The 21,313-nt window shown below is 35.0% G+C and overlaps 1 protein-coding gene across 1 annotated transcript in view; it reads left to right on the forward strand.

The window, feature by feature from the left end:
• NCAM2 (neural cell adhesion molecule 2) overlaps positions 1-21,313 on the forward strand; it is a 260,302-nt gene that overhangs the window by 125,981 nt on the left and 113,008 nt on the right. Inside the window, exons 2-7 of the mRNA XM_085241440.1 lie at positions 78-152; positions 888-1,094; positions 3,337-3,480; positions 6,676-6,813; positions 10,141-10,258; positions 15,842-16,002. Of these exons, the coding sequence (XP_085097566.1) occupies positions 78-152; positions 888-1,094; positions 3,337-3,480; positions 6,676-6,813; positions 10,141-10,258; positions 15,842-16,002 (843 nt within the window). The remainder of the gene's footprint in view (positions 1-77; positions 153-887; positions 1,095-3,336; positions 3,481-6,675; positions 6,814-10,140; positions 10,259-15,841; positions 16,003-21,313) is intronic.

Here is a 21,313-nt window from a genome sequence, read left to right on the forward strand (position 1 = left end):
TGCTGTATAGAATAAGAAAATAGAAGATATAGACATATGAATGAGAATGTGTTCACAACATACTTTTTATTTTTCAGCTCTACTTCAGGTTTCCATTTCTCTTAGCAAAGTCGAACTCAGTGTCGGTGAATCCAAATTCTTCACATGTACAGGTGTGTATTTTTTTTCTTAGATTTTCAACCTTACGCTTAATTTAAAAGTGAACTAATCAATTCACAGTATTAACTGAAATTTTGCATATTTTTATATATTCATATTGACTTGTGAGAATTGTGAGAAATAGATCTTCACTGATTTCACATTTGCAGTCTAAAAACTGTTGATTTCAGATTCCCACAAACCACATTACTTTGAATAGTTTGAAATTTGTCTGTATTGGTGTAGATAATTTATATCTACCATGGTTCTTATTTGGTTAAAATACTTCTACTTGCTTAAACTAATGATTTAATAAGCTAATAGGTTAGGCTGTTGTATCCTTAAAAAGTCTTTTCCATAGTGACAGAAGTAAGTCAGAAGAAAAGAGTTTGTTTTTGCTGCTGCCTGAAATGAATTCTTAATGTTGCTGATTTGTGAATGTCCATTGAGAATGACGTATGACCAATTATAAGACAAAGAGATTGCTGACCAGACTTCCTTTCCTTTAAAATTTTATATGTTTCTGTGTCTATTTTTTCCTCATGAATTCTGGAGCTATTAATTAACCTGTCTCAACAATCATAACTTTGTCTGCAATTTTACCTTTCTTATCTTTCTGCAGTTTCTCAGAACTCCTTCTCGCAGTTCAGCAGTCTATGACATTGCATAGAGATTGTGCATATGCATTACTTAATGTCTCCTTGAACTTATAACGTTGGATATTATGTATTTTTTTATTTATTTTGCAGCCATTGGTGAGCCTGACAACATAGATTGGTACAATCCACAAGGAGAGAAAATTGTTTCTAGTCAAAGAGTGGTTGTTCAGAAAGAAGGTGTTCGATCACGTCTCATCATTTATAATGCAGATATAGAAGATGCTGGCATATATCGATGTCAAGCAACAGATGCTAAAGGACAAACTCAAGAAGCTACTGTTGTTCTGGAAATTTATCGTAAGTACAGTAATATCAAATAGAACATGAAAGAATATGATTTGAGAGCCAACTGCTGTTGAGAAAGCAAAGCCTATCAAAATATTGTTCCAGGCTCAGGAGGGTATCTTCCAAATAAATGTGTCTCCTGCAGTTTAGTTCACTGTTAGGAAGACAACTTTATATAATTATTGCAGATTACTTTCTGTTTGTCTCTTAAAATACCATCTCTGTGGGGTGCACTACATGTTCCTCGTGGAAAAGATGGACTATGAGGGACTACCAAGTACAAGTACATATGCAACCTATAACAAATATGTACATAAATAAAGAAGTAAGAAAGGAAAAGTAGATTATTAATTAAGTGAAGTTTAGAGTGAATTTATTAGTTTTATATCAGTCTTCTCATATTCTTGGCCTTATCGTGGAACTTGATATAGAGCATTGAAGCTTAATATGATAAACAGCTAAAATGTATTTCAATTGCTAACAATTAATTGAATATATGTTAAAAGCAAATACATTCTATTATGGCTAGAGATTCTCTGAGAGTTTTTTTTCTTTCAATTTCATTACATTTGCAGTATAATATATTCTTTAGATTTAATCAAAATGACTAAAAGCTAATATTAAATAAATACAGTGAAAAGATATAAGCTAAGGGATGTCTGGGTGAAAGGAGGGGGCATTTGCTGACATCCTTTCAGCTGAATTCTTCAGTAATTTCATTGAGAGTAGTCTTTCATAAAAAATACATTTCTGGTTGGATTAAATGTTAAGGAATTGCCTTGTGACAGAAAATAATCATAAAGCACTGCTTCTGAAAGGTATAGATAACTCAGATAACAAAAGATACACAATTTTTCTTTTTTAAAGCTATTGATAAAACAACCATTAGAATGATGATAGCAGTCACAAGCAATTACATGATGGCTTGAAAGCTGATAGTTCAAAGGATTACAGGTTCCGTGGAATTCATTTTTATGCTTAAAGCTGCCAGTCACTCTGTCAGCAAGGAGCTGAGCATAGCTGAAATCTTTTGAAGTGTGTGCATGTGGTAATTTTAATAATTCTGAGACAAGCCCAGAGACCTACACAAGAAATGGAAATGTTTATGGAAACTAACATATAGAAGTGTCATTGTTTGTATTTGCAATGTATTATAAGGAAAAAGCAGGATGTACTGTGTAACTTGTTTATAAGAGTTTTTCTTCTCAGGCGTAAGCGTAGTCAAATACTTCAAATATTTTGAACAAATACTTTATAAAAGTGGGCAAGATGTGTATACAACAAAAGCTTGCTCACTGTACTGTGGAAAACGTATGGATTATTGGAGGCTGCACTCGTTAGTACAGAAAGAATTGCATTCTCTGACTTACATTCTTCAAAGCATCCTCTTAAATGGAATTGGCAGTGTTTGATTCTAGGGAACATAAGTCAGTTTGTTTCTTCTGCATGCAAGAAATTCTTGCAGAATTCTTTTGCAATTATTTTCTGCATTAGATCTTAGGTGAGACTGTGTTTTAATGCCATCTTGAAGTTCTTTCGCTGAATTTTCATAATACTGAACTTGTTAAACTCACTAATAAAACTAAATATTACATGTGATTACTTGGAACCAGAATAAAGAAAAAGCCTTATCAGAATCCTCAGAATCTTAGTGCTAAAAAAAACATTCTTGTGACAAAAATAGAAACTTTTTTCATAAAGTTTCCCATTGTTTTTTAGCTTATGTTTTACTCAGTTGATAATATATCATAATCAATGAGGCTGTAGTTCCACCTTTCTAATAAGACTTTTTCAAGTGGTTTCAGTGGACGTTTAGATGGAATGAGAACATGAGGAATTAATTTAATAATAAGATCATGAGAAATAAAACACAGAAGAGAATAGAAAGAACTATTAACCTGAATATGTAGACTTCTGAAAAACTAGAGCTTCAAAACTGGGCTCTGGAACATTGAAAACAATGAAAAACATATAAAGCATGCTCAGTTTGTATAAATAAAACAAACATTTTCATAATGCCAAATGATTGTAAAATCATTCCTAGAGATAGAGTGAACGTTCTGTCTTCAGGACCATTTTGAATTTTGAAATCTTAGAATCTTTGAATCTTAGAAAAATGTATTATGGAAATAATTCTGTACTGTGCACACGATGGAGTCTTAATGGTTAACTACATCTAATTTGATACCACATTTAACTTCAGTGCTGAGTGAACTGGGAAGTACTAATGGTATTCTGTTTTCTTCCTTTTTAGAACAGCTCACTTTTCGGGACATAGTATCACCACAAGAGTTCAGGCAGGGAGAAGTTGCAGAAGTTGTTTGCCGTGTTACTAGTTCACCTGCTCCCATTGTCAGCTGGCTGTATCGAAATGAAGAAATATCAACTCTTGCTGACAGTTAGTATTTTGGTAACTCTTTAAGTTATACATTTTAACTCACATTGAAATGTTGTTGTTAAAGAAAATGACATTATAACATTATAATTATGGAGTGAATTTTGACTAGCCCATCAGTTAAGTGGAGTTTAACCAGGTGCTGTGTTCTATTAAGAATCCATATGCTGTAGTATCCTTCCTTATTTTTCTCAAATTGGAAATTTTCTCTAGATAGACCATGAAAGTCCAAATAAGATTATTTGAAACTGTTCTGCAGGAACTCTTTCTGAGCTATCATGCATGTAGGAGCTGAACATGTTTTTAAAACATACTCAGATAAAATTCTTCATGCTGGCAAAGTTGTGATGCTTGCTCAGAGTGTAGAATTTACTGAGCAAACACTGATGGACTTCAGTATACTTGCATATTAGCTCTGAGACTTATAGGTAGATCGGCTTGTTGCACTGTTGTATTAACTTATGTAAGTGTAAGCTGCGTTTAAGTTACATACAGTAGGAGATATAGGTGATCTGTTTAGGCTAGATTCCTATAGCTAGACTAAGATTAATTGCAGATGACTCTCTCTGATTCTTTAAATTGACCTTCTTGGAGAAGTTTCTGTAGAAATGGAGCACAGTAATACAGATGATGTTAAGATTTGCAAAACTGAAGTAATCATAAGTCCATGCTGCAAAATTCCTACCTTTAATATAGAATAAAATGCTATTACTTTATAATACTTGCTTTACTCACGAGAGTATCTCCTACTAGCTGTTAAGCTGTGTAGAGGCAAGGTCAGGAAAGCCAAGATCCAGCTTGAGCTAAACTTGGGCAAGAAGAATGAGAAAGGCTTCTACAAGTACCTCAGACAGGAAAGGAAAGGAGTGTGTACTCCCCCCAAGTGAGTGACAAAGGCAAAATGGAAACTACAGATAAGGAGAAGGCTAACTCAAAGTACTCTACAATTTTTTTTGCCTCAGTCTTCTCTGATAACAGATCATCACTCAGTCTTCAAACAATTGGATTGGAAGGAGGGGACTGGGGAAGCAGTGACCCTCCCACTGTTAGGGAAGATCATATTTGTGACCACCTGAGGAAACTGAACATCCGCAAAACTCTGGGTCCCGATGGGATGTATCCCAGAGTCCTGAGGAAATTGGCTGATAGTCACCAAGCCACTCCCAATGATATTTGAAAAGGTGAAGTCCCTCGTGACTGGAAAAATGGCAGCATCACACCCATTTTTAAGAAGGGTAAAAAGGATGACTCTGGGAACTGCCAACTTGTCAGTCACCTCTCTGCCGGGAAGGATTATGGAGCGGATCCTCCTAGAAGCAATGCTAAGGCACATGGAAGACAGGGAGGTGAAATGAGAGAACCAGCATGGCTTCACCAAGGGCAAATCCTGTTTGAGCAACCTGCTGGCTTTCTATCATGGTGTCACTCCAAGGACAAGGGAAGAGCCACTGATATCATCTATTTGGACTTCAGTAAGGCACGGTACTTCTCAACATACTTTTCTCCAAATTGGAAAGATATAGATTTGATGAGTGGACTGTTAGATGGATGAAGAACTGACTGCAGGATCGAACACAGAGTGGTGGTCGATGGCTCAGTGTCTGGATGAAGATGAGTGACTAGTGGTGTCTTCCAGGAGTTGGTGCTGGGATGAATACTCTTTAATATCTTCATCAATGACCTTTGGGCAGAAGGGCTGAGTGTACCTTCAGCATGTTTACGATGATGACAAGCTGTGGGGTGCAGCTGAAATGCCCAAGGGACAGGGTGCCATTCAGAGAATCCTAGACAGGCTTGAGCAGTGGGCCCAGGAGAAAATTTCATGAGGTTCAGCAATGCCAAGTGCAAGATACTGCACCTGAATCAGGGCAGCTTATACTACCAGTACAAGCTGAGAGATGAAAGGTTTGAGCACAAACCTTTCAAAAATCGAAGAAGACATAAGCCCACAATGTGCCAGCTGTATCCTGGGCTGTATCAAAAGAAGTGTGGCGAGCAGGTTGAGGGAGGTTATCCTGCCCTTCTACTCTGCACTGATGAGGCCTCATCCATGGTACACCTGTAGTGTATCCAAGATGTGAAGTCCTCAGTCCAGAAAAGATGTGGACCTGTTGGAGTGTATCCAGAGGAGGGCCACAAAAATGATCCAAAGGATGGAACACCTGTCCTACAAGGACAAGCTGAAAGAGTTGGGGCTGTTCAGCCTTGAGAAGAGAAGACTGCAAGGTGACTTGATAGTGGCCTTTCAGTATCTAAAGGGGAGCTACAGGAAAGAAGGGGACAGACTTCTTCTTTAACAGGGTCTTCGATGAAGGTCCAGGACAAATAGTTTCAAACTAAAAGAGAGGAAATTTAGATTGGATATAAAGAAGAAATCTTTTACAGTGAGAGTGGTGAGGTACTGGCACAGGTTGCTCAGAGATGTGGTTGATGCCTTGTTCTTGGAGACTTTCAAGGTCAGTCTGGAGCAGGCTCTGAGCAACCTGATTGAGCTGTGGATGTCACTGTTCATTGCAGGGAAGTTGGACTAGGTGACCTTTAAAGGTTCCTTCCAACTCTGAGATTCTATGATTCTACTGTATCCATTTTATTATTCTTCATCAAGAGTTGAAAAAGTATGCAGTCAACATCCCCCATTCCTTTTTTTCCATTGATAAATGAGCTCTCAGTGTTTCAACATTTTACAGAAATGTTCTCTGTTTCTTTCATCTGTCTCGTCTCACACATTTAACAATTTACCTTAACAAAAAGTTCACCAAAGTTAAAAGAGGAGACCTCAACTTTTCAAAATGTCTTGAAGCACAGTTCTCTGGGAATTGCAAAGCAACAGGAAAGGGAAAATGAGTTCATTTGTTTATGGTAGTGTGTGTAGTGGCATTAATTTTCAAGCTTGGCTTTAAGAATCTACACGTCATTAATGTAAACACATTGTCCTGTAAACCTCCATCAGATGAAGCACAATTAAATTTTCTCATTACATTTCTGTCTTCATTTTCTGATGGAGTTCCCGGTAATGAAACTAAATTCACACAGCATTAAAAAAACTGTTTTTTTTTTTTCCTGTGAAGATGTATATATGTATGTTCTATGAATAAACTCCTAGCTTAAGTTTTAATAGTGTAATATAAACACTGTGTTTGTTTTGTGTTGTGAGGAAATGGCAGTTAACACCACTTAATCTTTTACATGACTTTCTAGATCGATTTGCAATATTAGCAAACAATAATCTTCAAATTCTTAACATCAATAAAAGTGATGAAGGAATATACCGTTGTGAAGGAAGAGTGGAAGCCAGAGGAGAGATTGACTTCCGGGATATAATTGTTATTGTGAATGGTAAGGAGTAAAACTTAATGAATTGACTTCTTAATTTAGCTGATTATCATAGCCTTAATTATAAAACATATCAGTTTCTAACTGTCCTGATTAAATTGATTAACATGGCTTTCATGTTTGTTCAGTGTTATTTTCCCATAAAGGTAATTGCTTGCTATTAAAAAAAATAATCTATCTTTTACACTATATAAGTAGAATTCATTGCACTTCATAGTATCAGAGTATATTATTATAGAAAAACTCATTATTAATCATTTGGAGAATACTTACTAACAGTCACTATGAAACTTTAGTTTCAGATTACAATGTGTAGTTATTTCAGTGTATTTTTCAATGCTAGTGTTACTTACTGTTAAAAACCTTTTGATTTTTCATAGTAGTTCATCTTTGCTCCATTGTACGTGTTTTATTAATTACTTCTGTTTAAAACCATCCCAAAAATAATGAATACATTTTATTAAGAAGTATTGCTTATAGATCCTTAACATTTTATTTTTAATGTAGATTAAAAGGGATTATCTGATAATTGGCATTTTAACATTTTATTAGTTTCTTAAAAAACTCTAGGAAGGAATATGAGAAAATGTGGACACAATAGAGCATTTAGTCACCCTCTCTCTTAAATTCAAGGTTGGCCTGTTGAAAAATAAATGTCTCTTCATATGTTCTCTAGAAAAGACACAGTTCATGAAGGGCATTTTTTGTCCACCCATTCTGTTTAATGTTAGTGTTTCAATGAAGCTGCTTCCATTGTGCCATTATATCCTGAGTTATAAATGCTTTATCCTTGACTGGTCCTCTGTACATCTCGGTTTACTTAAGTCATTATATAAGTTGAATTCTGGCACACATTATTTAATCCATGTAGTCAAGCAGCAATATTTGAAAGAGAACTCTAGGATTTTTTAGACAATGTGCAGACTGTGACAAGCAAATGAGTGGTTAACTTGTGTGTTGTGATAAAATATAACAGTATATGCCCCATGCAGTGAATATCGTTAAACTAATTACTGTTTGTTTTTAAGCAGATTACCCCTTGACTCCTGAGTATATTCCAACAGTTCCTACACTTGATAATATTTAAAATGCTAAATGACATTTTATTCTACTACTATTTGTATATATATATACAAAGCTTTTGAACACCTGTCACTTCTCTGTGATATATGCTGTTGAGCTGAGTGAGAGTGAAACCTGAAACATCAGATTTCAAACTGTGATCCCACATCACATCTTCTATTGATAGATTAGATCTACAAATTTATTTTTTTTATATAAACTTGTTATTACTCTGGACAAGAATGCCAACACTCACTTCAGTCTAGAGTTTGGAGTTCTGTAGTGTTGTGAGGAGAAGAGATTTCCAGCAGAGATTCTAACATTGTTGCTCATGTAGAGTGGTATCAATTAAGAGCTATTTTCCACTTAATTTGTATGGGAATAAATAGCTTTTCAGAGATAAAAGTGAGTGTATTTAACCCAACCACAAATGAGTTTTATATTAATATTGAAAATCAGAAAGAAACAAAAAATTTTAATGCTCTTTGGTGAAAAGATGAAAAACGCTATCAGTGAGTTGTACTTAAATGTATTTAAAGTCTGGTCTTTACCATTTTGCTTTAAGTTAGAAATGTGAGATACTTGCTAGTGTCTTGCTTATTATATCCAAATCCATTTAGCTTTTCCTCTTTTAGGTTCATTCTTTAGTTGTACATAAAAGTGCAGAACCGAGATAAACAGACTTCACTTCCCAGAAAGAGCTGTAAGAAAATGGATATTTGATTTAATTGTCATCACAGTGTCTCTGGGAAGATTGAAACACTAAAGTAATTTGCTGAAATGGGTCATGGTCCTGTAGTTCTTAGTTGTGAGTAGAGAAGAAGCTGCTGCTTTGGGGGAAGGATTGATTAGTTGTCTCATGTCACTAACCGTATTTTCAGATCTAAATGTTAGAATGCACTACAAAATGTCTAAAATCTACAAAATGCTTTCTGTGCAACACTTTGAAATGCAAGATGGACAAATTATTACATCACAACAGAATGGTTTTTATAAGCTGAGTACTGCAATTTCAAGTAGGAAAGAATTGATCTGTGAAATATGTAAATTTCAGCACATGATGACAAAGAGTCAAAAGTACATAAGAACATTTACTTTTTCTTTTTTTTTACATTTACTCATCAGTGATTCTGGGTCACTGTTTTAATAATTTAATGTGTTCAAAGTTCAGAAGTTGGAAAGGTTTCTGAGAGAAAAACTTAAAGCTAAAATATCTGCATTGTTTAAAAACAACAGAAACTGATTCTCAACAGTTTGTGAGAAAAAATGTGGAGTTGCAATGGTAAGTCATAAGCAAGTTCATTGGGGTCGCCTTCTGTTCTCTATGGAAAATTAAAGCTAAAAAGGATAAATCTGGCCATTCTAATGACAGGGTATATTTACTAGCAGAAAGCTGTATTTTGTGTATTTTTTCTTCCTCTCATTTATTTTCCATGTATCTTACTTCCAGTTTGCTGGGATTGTTTTTCTTTGTTTATTTACGTGAGGGTTGAATGGAAACAAGACAAGTGTCTTAAAATTTAATATGAGCAGAGATATTAAATGCATCCTGTGAGTTGTTCTGTTAATATTATTGCTATTTTTTCTGTCGGGCAGAGGTTCTCTGTGAATAGTTTTAATTTCATTACTGAATTTATCTCATAAAGGACAGACAAAATATATGATCCACAGAACACAATTACCAAAACAGGTTGCAATTCCTAAATAGATTACTTAAAATAGATAAAAATAATTCCTAAAGTAGATTGTGTCCATTGTGTCTGTCACAGTTTATATTCTTTAAGCTGCTTATAGTCATACCCAGGAAATTCAGTAAAAAGAATAAAGTATATTTAGGAGATAATGCTATATATTGACACCTATTTTTTAAGCAATGTCTGATATCATTGTATAGTTCTATGTCCACTATGTAGTTGACTGAAAGAGACTATATTTTCATTGAAAATAATTAAAATACCAGCAGTAACTCTTGTGTATGGTAGAGTACATACATAACTGCTAGCTGTGACTTCATTAGCTTTAAAATGCTTTATAAGAAAATTGGCAGCTACCAAACAAGACTTATTTTGAATTTATCCTAGTGCAAAGAAATGCCTGGCACTATTAGAAGTCTATCACTGTCTAAGAAAAATAAAAAAATATTGATAACTGATTCATATTGTGTAAGTATAAATTCCAAATTTAGCAAAGGATTCTGTGCTTTAAATTTCTTCAGAAACAGAGAATCTTATATCTTCCATTAATGGGAAATAATGTTTTATTTTCCAGTTCCCCCTGCAATTACCATGCTACAGAAATCTTTTAATGCTACTGCAGATCGAGGAGAAGCCATAACTTTGTTTTGCAGAGCTACTGGATCGCCTCCACCAGAAATAAGTTGGTTTAGGTAAGTTCAGTTGAGCTCTGCGCATCATAGCATGATTTAATGTAACACTCCATGAAGTAAGCTATGCAATCTTAATTATTTACTGAATTTTAAAACCATTTGCTGTTTAGTTATCCTCTTAACTTCTAAAACTAGATTCAGCATTAACAAGTGAATTATTATTATTATATATGTATAAAATATGAATCAGTATAGTAAGTGAAAACAAACAGAAATGCAGTTGTACTCAGGTTACTATGGAAGTGAGATAAATTAAAAATGTAAAATAACATATTTATTTGATTTCTTCGTATTTGAACAAAATCGAGGTTGAAGCAATTAGTCCATTTCTCCAAGAAAATACATACAAAAAACTTACAACTTTTGCACAGGAGTACTTCAGGTAAAAACTGAACATACATATATACATACAAACATATACAGTTATGCAATAAATAAATAACCAATACAGATCAGCAGTTCTAATAACAAAAATAACACTTTATCTTTCTGTAAAAATAACACATTTTTAAATCTGATTCTAATCCTAATTCTGCATTTCAATTACATTCTCATTCAGAAGGAGATCAGAAGGCTTTGAACAACCCTACCATTGCGAATAAGTTTGAAGTGTTGTTTATATTTTTTTAAACACGTAATGTATTTTGAAATATGGAACTGCTTTTTAAGTTCGTGTGGGTTTTTTGATGATGTCATTGGAATGAACAGCAGAAATTTTGGGGAACATTTACTACGTAACTGCTGTAAAAATGCAAATAATTGTATCCATGCATTTTATTTCAGGTGAAGTGAAAGGTTTCTACATTTTCTAAATGACTTAGGGATTCCCATCAGTTACTAATCTTCTTTGGAGTCTTTGAGTAATTTTATTAATTTTTAAATGTTAGCTTCCTTTGACTGGCACCTTTATCCTAACATGTCATAAGACAAACATGGAGTTAAATTTTTCTCTTATATGATTTCAATGGGAGATACAAAAAATAGAGCAAAAAGTTAATTCCTTAGTGTGGCCTTTTTTGTAAGACAAACCAGTGCTGATGTTTTTCATTGTTATGAAAGAAACTCTCTGTTTAAAGATGTGTTTTTTCCAATGCTTAAAAGTATTACAGTATGTGTACAGGCTAACTGTCTTGGAGAGACACTTGCCTGTGTTGATCTACTACCTTTTTAATTTTCCTTTAGTTTGCCTGTCACTGGGACAACCAACTGTTTTACACCACTCGTTATCTTTCATACAGATTTTACAGAAGTTTTTCAGGTAGTGTAGTCTATACTAGATCTTAAACAAGAACATATTTAAATACACATTCTTCAGAAACCAGGTGAGCATTATTGGCTTGTGTTTCCCTTCTCTGATTATTTTATTTTATTTTATTTTATTTTGTCTTACTAGGCTGTATATTCTGGGTGGATAGAAAATATTCTTTGTTTTTTTTTTTCCTAGTGGTAAGAGGTTGTAAATTAATAAGTAGAAAAGGTCCCCAAAGTCTGTGACAGGAAATGTGACAGGTATGGAAACAGGGGGAAAAAAAAGATGGAAGGAGCTCAGTGATTATATTCTGGAGGGAACAAACTTGATCCAATATTTCACAGAATCATAGAGTTATTTGGTTTGGAAGAGATCTTAGAGGACATCTAGTTCCAACCCCTGCTATAGGCAGGGACACCTCCCACTAGACCAGGTTGTTCAGAGCTCCATCCAGCCTGGCCTTGAATGCTTCCAAGGAGAGGGCATTCACAGTCTCACTGGGTAACTTGTTCCAGGGTGTCACCACCTTCACAGCAAAGAATTTCTTCCTAATATCTAGTCTAAATCTACCCTCTTCCAGTTTAAAACCATTTCCCCTTGTCCTGTCACTACGTGTCCTTACAAAAAATCCCTCCTCAGCTTTTCTGTAGGCCCCCTTCCAGTACTGGATTGGCCACTGTAAGGTACTTCTAGAGCCATCTGTTCTCTAGGCTGAACAGCCTCATCTCTCAGCCTGTCCTAGCAGGGGAGGTGCTCCAGCCTTCTGGTCATCTTTGTGACCCCCCTCTGGACCCAGTCCAACAACTTGATGCCTTTCTTGTGTTGGGGGCCCCAGAACTTTATGCAGTACGCCAGGTGGGGTGTCACAAGAGCAGAGCAGAGGGCAGAATCACTTCCCTCAACCTGCTGGTCACGCTTCTCTTGATGCAACCCAGCATACAGTTGGCCTTCTGGGCTGCGAGTGCAATTGCCAGCTCATGTTGAGTCTTCATCAACTGACACCCCAAATCCTCCTCCTCGGGGCCAATCACCTCATCTTTATTTTCCATGTGCCTTAGTAGGGCCTTCAGGAGGACCTGCTCCATGATTTTGCCCAGCACAGACATGACACTGACTGGACTGTAGTTCTCTGGATCTTTTTTCCCTTTCTTGAAAATAGGGGTTTTGTTTCTCCTTTTCCAATCAGTGGGACCTTCACCAGACTTCCATGACCTTTCAAATATGATGGATTTCAAATTTGCAACTTCACCTCCCAGTTCCCTCAGAACTTGTGGATGGATCTCATTGTGTCCCATGAATTTGTGCACCTTCAATTCAATTATTGAACTTGATCTTCACTTAGAGCTGGCAGATCTTCCTTCTCCAAGTTCTTACCTTTGCTTTCTGCGGCTTGGGTGGTGTGGCAAGAACCCTTGATGGTGAAGACTGAGGCAAAGAAGTCATTGAGCACCTCAGTTTCCTGGGGTGTGCATCTATGGGTCCCATTAGTCACAGAACTGGGCTGAACTGGCCCATAAGCCATTGACATCCTCCCCCTCACCCTACCCTTTTCTGGACTGATGGGCCTGCGGGCCTGCTTTCCCCCTGTCATGGACGCAGACAGATCTAGAAATAACAGTGACAATTTGTCAGTGTGTGTTCAGACATTTTATTTAGCTTGTCTCAGGTTATCCATTTGTAAAATGAGCAGGTATAGTGAAGTAATTTAATGGAAGTCTGTTGTATGAATTCATGGCTATGCTAAGGAAGAAAGTACAGCGAGGTACAAACTGTTATAGAACAAGATGAAAAAACTTGTGGACGTTCCTGTTGTTATTTAGGCCTAACCACAAAATGCACTAAATACAAGGAATAGCAAATACACTTAATCCCTCTTAGAACACTCAAAAGTATAATGAGTATTCTGGAGACCTGATTGACAGAAAGGATGTGGACAAGTTCTGCTCCAGTTGTTTGGAGGATTTTCATTACACTATTTAGAAAGTAGTACGTCTGTACCTATTGACGTGGTTCAGCAATATCAAGGAACAGTGGAATATTCTTTGTATCTTTTTCATTTTTTAAGATATGCCCTGACTCCTAAAAATCTCTCATTGGCTCTAGTGAAGTTTCTTTAACAAGGCTTGCATAATTTGGCTCTCTCATTGTAAAGCCCTACTTTCCTTACAATCCTTTAGTATTTTAATCAGTTGAAATCTGATTTTCTTTTCTCTTGATTCTTTTTCACTTTCCAATGAACTGATTTAATAGAGTGTTAAATTCTGCCCGGACATTGAAATAGTCTTGAAAATCAAATGCTAGTGATATTGAAGTGGCTTATATTCTTCTCTATTGAATTAATCAAGTTGCTGATCAAAACTGTAGTTTCAAGCTTAAACATCTCTTTAGACCGTATCTAGTATGACAGAGCTTTAACTAGTTATGTTGACCCTTTTTATTTCTAGCTGCTGACTTTTTTTAAGATTTTATCATTCTAGAATGGAGGCATCTGAACTGTTGTGTCAACATTACTCAAAAATGTCATAGATCATTTTCTAGTTAGTCTGAGATACCTAACAGAGAAGAACAAGATTGTCAACATTTAGTTTTAGTTCACTGTATTTAATATGCATATGTACTTTGTTAATATTTCATGGACTAAGGGAATGTAATTCTTTCACTGCTTAAGTGATATTACATTAAACCATGGCCTTCAGAGAAACAATACGCTAATAGAAATAAATTAGCGGGGGCTGATATATAATTTAAACGTACAGGTCCTGGACTGGTAATGTTTACTCATGGGAATAGTCCTAGGGAAAACACAATTATTGTTTACATTTGTGGAGATCATTTACAGTAATAAAGTTGTGTGGGATCCGTTCCCTGTATCTTTACTGACAGGGCATAGAACTATCTAACAAGAGAAATAATAAAAGAAACAGTCTTCTTTTAACATGTTGTGTTTTCTTGTTCACCCGTATCAGTGTTAATCTGAACCTTTCCTTTTCCCTAGAAGGTCCATGATAATCTTCATGATCTAATTTCTTCTCATCTGTGGTCATAGATGTAGGTAGTGGATGAGATGAAAGGCACTTGGACACTACTTTTGACACTGAGTATGGTCTCTTGTCTCCTACAGAAATTATTGTAATTTTAATGAAAACACTTAGGTGGAAAAATAACAAAAATGTTAGTGAAATGCAAGATAAACAGATGCCAGGGTACACCATTAATATTCCCAAGGAGGAGAAAAAACAAACAAACAATAAATGGTGTTTTCACTTTTGGGGAAAGTATTATTATAGAAAATATGAAATATAGCAATATATCAGCATTCTGTGAGCAGAAAGAATGTGAACATGGTTTCTGCTCAAATCTTGAAATAAAATGGCCATGAAAACAAGGATATGCATTGGTTTCCTTTCACAAACAGCTTGGCCATCAAGTTTATTAATGCTTATGCAAATCAGGCAGTCTTCATGTAGGTGCATATGAGAACAGGCTGTTGATGATTCAACATAAGTAAGGACAAAAGAATCCTAAATCAAAGAAATCAGAATGAAAAGAAATAAAAATTCAGTTAGAATTGCTCCCATTTAGAAGAAACCATTACAATAAGCGTGTGTATGCCAAGGTACTGAGATGGAGTGGTCAAGCCTTGATCAGCCCTCAAAATTGTTCACAGGTTTTATTATTTCTATACCATCTGGTCAGAGGTAATTATTATGTCTGGAGATATGTCTGCTTACTAAATTGTGGCTAGCTAACAACAACTGAGAGGAAATAACTCAGAAGAGTTCTTTATGTGCCAGGAGGCTCTATGTGTAAGTAATATAAAATTATTTTTATAAATCGATACTAATGTGAACTGCAATGGTAAACTTAAAAATGTGCTTTTGAATGTTTCTTTTATGCAACTATGTATTGTCTGATTTCTTGAGTGCAAGTCATGTATTAGAGTTCTATTCACAAGTATTTTTTCTACCATTAAGTCATGAAAATTTAAGAATAAAGCTATTATAGTATTTTTAATACATATATTTTAGAACCTGACAATAAAATTGTGAACCTGGGGTCTTGAACATCAAAATGGAGTCCAGAATGCATTGCTTATGTCTAGAATGTGCACATTCTTATGGAAAAAAAAAACACTAATCCAGCAGAACAGTTGTCATCATGCTCAAATTAACTCCATTCTGCACAACTGCCAGTTTATGTCACGTGAGTTAATGCATTTTTGTTAACAGCATAATAGCACTTTCTTACAGGATTATTTAAAATTGATTGGTGCTTTCATTGTTCAGTATTTCACTTTGGATCCTGCTGATTTTTTTTTTACTTTTTTTTTTTAGGAATGGTAAACTTATTGAAGAAAATGAAAAATACGTATTGAGAGGGAGCAATGCAGAGTTAACAATAAGAGATATTAAAAATATTGATGCAGGTCCTTATATCTGCAGTGCTAAAAACAAGGCAGGAAATGATAAAAGACAGACATTCCTTCAAGTTTTTGGTAAGTACTGTATATAATGTACCATCCTTCCTTTCACAAGAGGGATTTGAAGTTATAATTCCCAATTTTCAATGGAGCAGTATTCCTGCAGTGTGTCTACTGATGCAGTAAATCACTTCATAATTTTATAACTTTTTCCTTGCTATTGACCACTTTAACCTTTAATCCTGAATCCAATTTTGAAAAGGCTATCTTTACTATTGTACTATTCAGATACAATAGAATGGCATGTTAAATTGTTAATTCACTTTGGTTTGCCTTTAGAAGTTGGCTGCTTGCAAGAAAACCAGAGAGAATAAAAGAAAACTATTGAAAGGGGCAAAATGGTTATTTGTCCTTTCAATCACATTTTGTTGTTGTTTTTAAAGAGTACCATAGAGGTGTTCCTGATTTTGTATCTGTTTTTGTCTTTTTAGTTTTGCTGTTTTTTTTTTTTTTTTAAGTATGTGATTGCATACTCACTAAAAATTCTCTGATATTAAGAAAAATGAATTTCAAAAGCAAAAAGTAATAAAAACATAAAAACTTACCTCTCTTTCTATGCCCTACTACCCCAATCTGTTTCCATGGCTGTATCCTTTACACAGAACAATTGACTGTTTTTTGAACATTTGTGTAGCTTTGGCCTCATAAGAGTAGACATCTGTAAGAGTATAGATCTCCCTCAGAATCATTCTGCAGGATCAGGGCCATAGCTTATTTATGAAAATGGTGCAAATTAAGCAATCTGATTTTTTTTTTTAACTTATTTTTTCTTATGTGTAGTACCAATGTATTGTTAGTGTACCTCTACGCTATATAATTAACTATAGCTTTTAATAGAGAGGAAGGTCACTTAAAGCATGTACTGAAGGCAGTGGGAAATGAAATTTTGCACCCCTGCTAAAACTAGTAGTTACCTATACAAAGCAAAACAGTTCCAACAAAAGAGGCTAATCTGATGTCTTTCACTTAAAGCTGATGGATTGGTTAATGCTATTTTCTGCATTTGAAGATTGAGGCTGAAGCCATCTGCAAACTCAACAAATTAGCTGTCTCTCTGTGTCTTTCCCTGTCTTTCCTTGGGAAGCTCCTTATCATTCGAGACTGTGCAGGTTCCAGTCCTCCATACTCATACACATACAAAGATGTGTTGCCTAAATATTGGGGTACTTACTGTTCTGTGATGATTGAGTGTTCTTCTGAATTACTTTTCAAAGGAGTGAAAATTAAACAGTTTTAAATTTCATTCTTGCCAAAAGTTATAGAGCCTAGTGAAGACTTCTGGACAAAAGAGAAACTTTTTATTAAATTGTATTTTCAAAATTGATAAAATATTGAAGGAATAGAAATGACTTGCTAGTTTCAGTGTGAGTTTGGGGACATTTGTAACAGGAATATTTTTGCATGTAATTTTAAGTGTGGCTGAAGTTTACTCAGTTTTGCTTATGGTAAGGTAATTTATTAATGCAGGTAACAGTGAAAGGAGAGAACGCTGGACTAAGAGTGAATATTTCCTATACACAATATATAGAAAATATACATTCTTACATACAGTATATAGGAAATACTTTCAGCTGCCACTGGTCTGGAAAATCCCTGGAAAAATAAATTCAGATGATTAAATAGATATCAGGAGTTTGTTCAGTCCTTTTGAATCTGTATTTCCTTTCTGCTTCCACAACATCCTACACTCCTAAAATCCTTAGGTAATTTCTTTCTTGCATGAAAAAAAAGGTAATTCTTATGCTTAATCTGGAGCCTGTTCATTTCTTTGGCTCATTTTAAGTTAAAAAAAAAAAAAAAAAAGTATAATTCTGCAAATTCTTTTCATCAAATGCAGTTTTACATCACTAGTTCATTTCTTTAATAAGATGAAAAATTCCAGTTTAGAAATTTCTCCTACTGTGAAAACCATGATAAACCTCTGATCCGTGTATCTCTGTACCTGTCTAATCGTAATCCGTTGTTTGTGGAATGGCAGTACAAGAATAGCATGCAGAAGTCATGCTGGGGGGAACCTAACTGCTCAGCTGCACAGTAGTGCTTCTGTTTCAATCTCTGCCTACTTTTGCATTCTTTTTACCTCTCTGGCTTCCCAAGTTTTGAACTGCTGTTTCCACAAAACAGTGGGACTTGTCTCCCAAGTCTCTTTCCTGAGTCTTGATAACAAATTTAGAGTATATCATTGAATATGTATATTTAGAGCTACTTTTCCTGTGTGCTCTTCTATTGGATATATTTCAATTAGGTTATAATAATCTGTGTACTGTCAGTTTGACTTGGCTTTGTATCAGAAAATAAGCTTCTTACCTCATTTGTAGTCTTTAAAGCTCACTGGGATTTTAGTCTAATATTTCCTTTACAAAGATCACCTCTCACTCTGAAAATGTGGAGCAGAGTATTTTCTCCTACTAATATCTTTCCTTCTTTTGTCTCTTCCGTCCAGATTAAACTTGCAGACATGTGCACAGCCAGCCATTATTATACTTTTCTTCCCCTTAAATGCATTCAAAAAACTACAGGCTGAAAATGGCAAGGCAGATGGCTAATTATTATACCTCAGTAGCTCACAGACAGTTTATGTTAAAATAACCTGTTAAATTACATATATATATTTTTTTCCACTCTATTAGCTTGTTTATCTCACCTACCTGCTATCTCTAATCTTAATTTACAATTGAAGCTGCTTGAGACTATTGTCTCTGTGAGTACATCAGGGCTCTGGCAGGACTGAAGATTCTAATGGCTACTAATGTAACTGTAAAGCAGTAATAATAACAGTTATGTTATGGAATTCATCATTTTAAATTTCTTGTGCTCTGCATTTTGGAATGGGTGTGGCCTACATAGTGCCATCTAATATCTGCAGATATTATGTGATTTTGGTTTTTGTTCTTTTTTTTTTTTTTTTTTTAATTGCTTCCAGTATCAGTGTTTTAAAAGCTATTTTATGTTCATATCAAATTCTTATCCAGACTTTTTCTGGAACCATAACACATATATAAAGTCCTACATACTTCTACCCTGCTCCCTTCAGTTTTTAACCATAATTACTGCATTTTATTTGTTCTACATAATAAATCTTAGAGGAGAAGGGAAATCCCTGTCACTGACGATTTCTTAATGATCATGCTTATAATTATAGTGTCATCTGACCACATCCTATTTCTGTTTCCTAGATTTTCTTAAGTATAATCTGAAGCTTGTATAGCAGGAAGATTTATGCAACTGTGTGCTATGTAAATTTAATTGATTATTGTGGAAAGAATATGCCATCATTCCTGTATGATTTTTCATCAGACAGATGAGAAGATAGAAAATGTAAATGACCTCTTCTGACTTATCCCCTCTTATACTTATTCCAAATAATTAAACTAAAAATATTTCTCTTTCTTATGCTCTCAAAAGCCATGGGTCTTTTAACTAAGCAGGCTAGAATCTATACTGAAAATGTGTTGTTAAGGTTGCCCACATTTTTCACTATTTTCAAGCTTTATAACTATATACGTTTTACTTTTCCAGTGCCTTGAGCACACCTGGTTATTTTTCTTTCATCTTAACAAGCAGATAAATGTATGTTTTGTTTTGTTTTCTGTGGTAGCATTCAATACATGTGTAGGTGCACTTTGTTTAAATCTACTGATATATCTACATAGGGAATACTATGTACTTGTTTATAAAACTATCTGTGCTTGCTCATCCCCACGCCAACTACAGTTTCAGGAAGTGCAAGTCATCAATTAAAGATACAGTATTAAACATTCATACTCTTTCTATATTCCTTCTTCTCTCCCTCTTACCTGCTTACATGTGTGGAACACATCTAATTCTTAAAATAAAAATGATGCGGTCTATAAAAGCGATTATGCCATATCTGTCAGAAGACAAACCTTAAATCCCTTCAAGTGGAAAGTAGTAATACACAATAGTGCATTTATCATGTGCTAAATCAAGCCCTAATGTATGAGTAAGGTTGTTGTTTTTTTCTTTTTTTTTCTTTAAGACAGGACTCAAATTTCAAGAATCAATTGTTTTTATATTTCCTTGTTGGGCTCTAGCTTATGTACAAAATTCAAATTGTACCAGCAATTTTCAGGAGGACAGAGTTGCAGTTTTGCTACCTGATTCAGCTGTGGATGTGCCGGAAAACAGCGTATTAGACAATGATTTCACCATATAATAAGTGTGTTGATAATAAATCCACATTTGCACTGATAGCATTTATTTTCAACGGATATAATCAGGACATTCTCAAGCTTTCTATTTATTCTGCTTCTCAAGTCTGATGAATCTTTTGTTAATGATATGGGTGGAACTCTGTCAATTCATTAAAATATATATATTTTCAAGAAATAAGTTGTAAACAGCAAATAACAAATCTAGATTCTCAGATTGCTATCCATGTTCTTAAGCTTTGTGGGGGAAGCTGTAAAGTACACAGCAATGAACATAAACTGTCAGTTTATAAGGTATTCTCTCCTTGTTTGAAATCAATTCAGAAGAGACCAAGAAGGAAATTTTAAACTAATTTATTGAGAAAGTGGTAGAGATCTGAAGACCAGACTTCTCTCCTCAGAGAACAAACTTTCCAGCCAGCAAATGTTATTTCTTTATTTGGCAGCATCACTTTTGCTGATATTTCAAAAGTAACATCTGTAGTGATGAGCACTGTAGTGATGAAAATTGTAGAATAGCTGAGGTTGGAAGAGATCTCTGGAGGTCATCTAGTCCAAGTCCCCAGCTCCACACAGAGGCACCTAGAGCAGGTTGCCCAGGACTATGTCCAAAGGCAGTACTGCTGCCTTCCAAGTAAAATCATTTTAATGAAGTTCAAGCATAACTCCTTTCTCAAACATAACTCCTTTCTGAAGTGCTCAAACCTACTTTCAGTCAGATCATTTGGTTGAAAATTTTTTAAGTACATTATTATCAGATTGGATAATAGGAAAAAATTCTTCACTGAGATGGTGGTTTGGTACTGGGACAAATTCCTCATGGCAGTGTTGTTGTCACCAAGCCTGTCAGAGTTCGAGGAACATTTGGACTATGCTCTCAGAGATATTGTTTGATTCGTAGGTAGTACTGTGTGTAGCCAGGAGTACAAGTTGATTGTCCTTGTGCATCCCTTCCAACTCGGCATGTGTTGTGATTCCATGATTATAACACAAATGCTTCAATTGAAGCATATTTTTGACCGAAGAAACTAGCAAAGACCGGGAGTACTTCTGGACCAACAGTCCAAGACCCTTTATTTTCATCTGTTTCTTTTTTGCTAGAATACTGAAAGTAAGTACCATTTCAGTTTGAGAATGATCATGTCAGTTTAGAA

Source organism: Meleagris gallopavo, chromosome 1 (genome assembly GCF_905368555.1).
Source record: "Meleagris gallopavo chromosome 1, MGAL_WU_HG_1.1, whole genome shotgun sequence".
Lineage (NCBI taxonomy): Eukaryota > Metazoa > Chordata > Aves > Galliformes > Phasianidae > Meleagris > Meleagris gallopavo.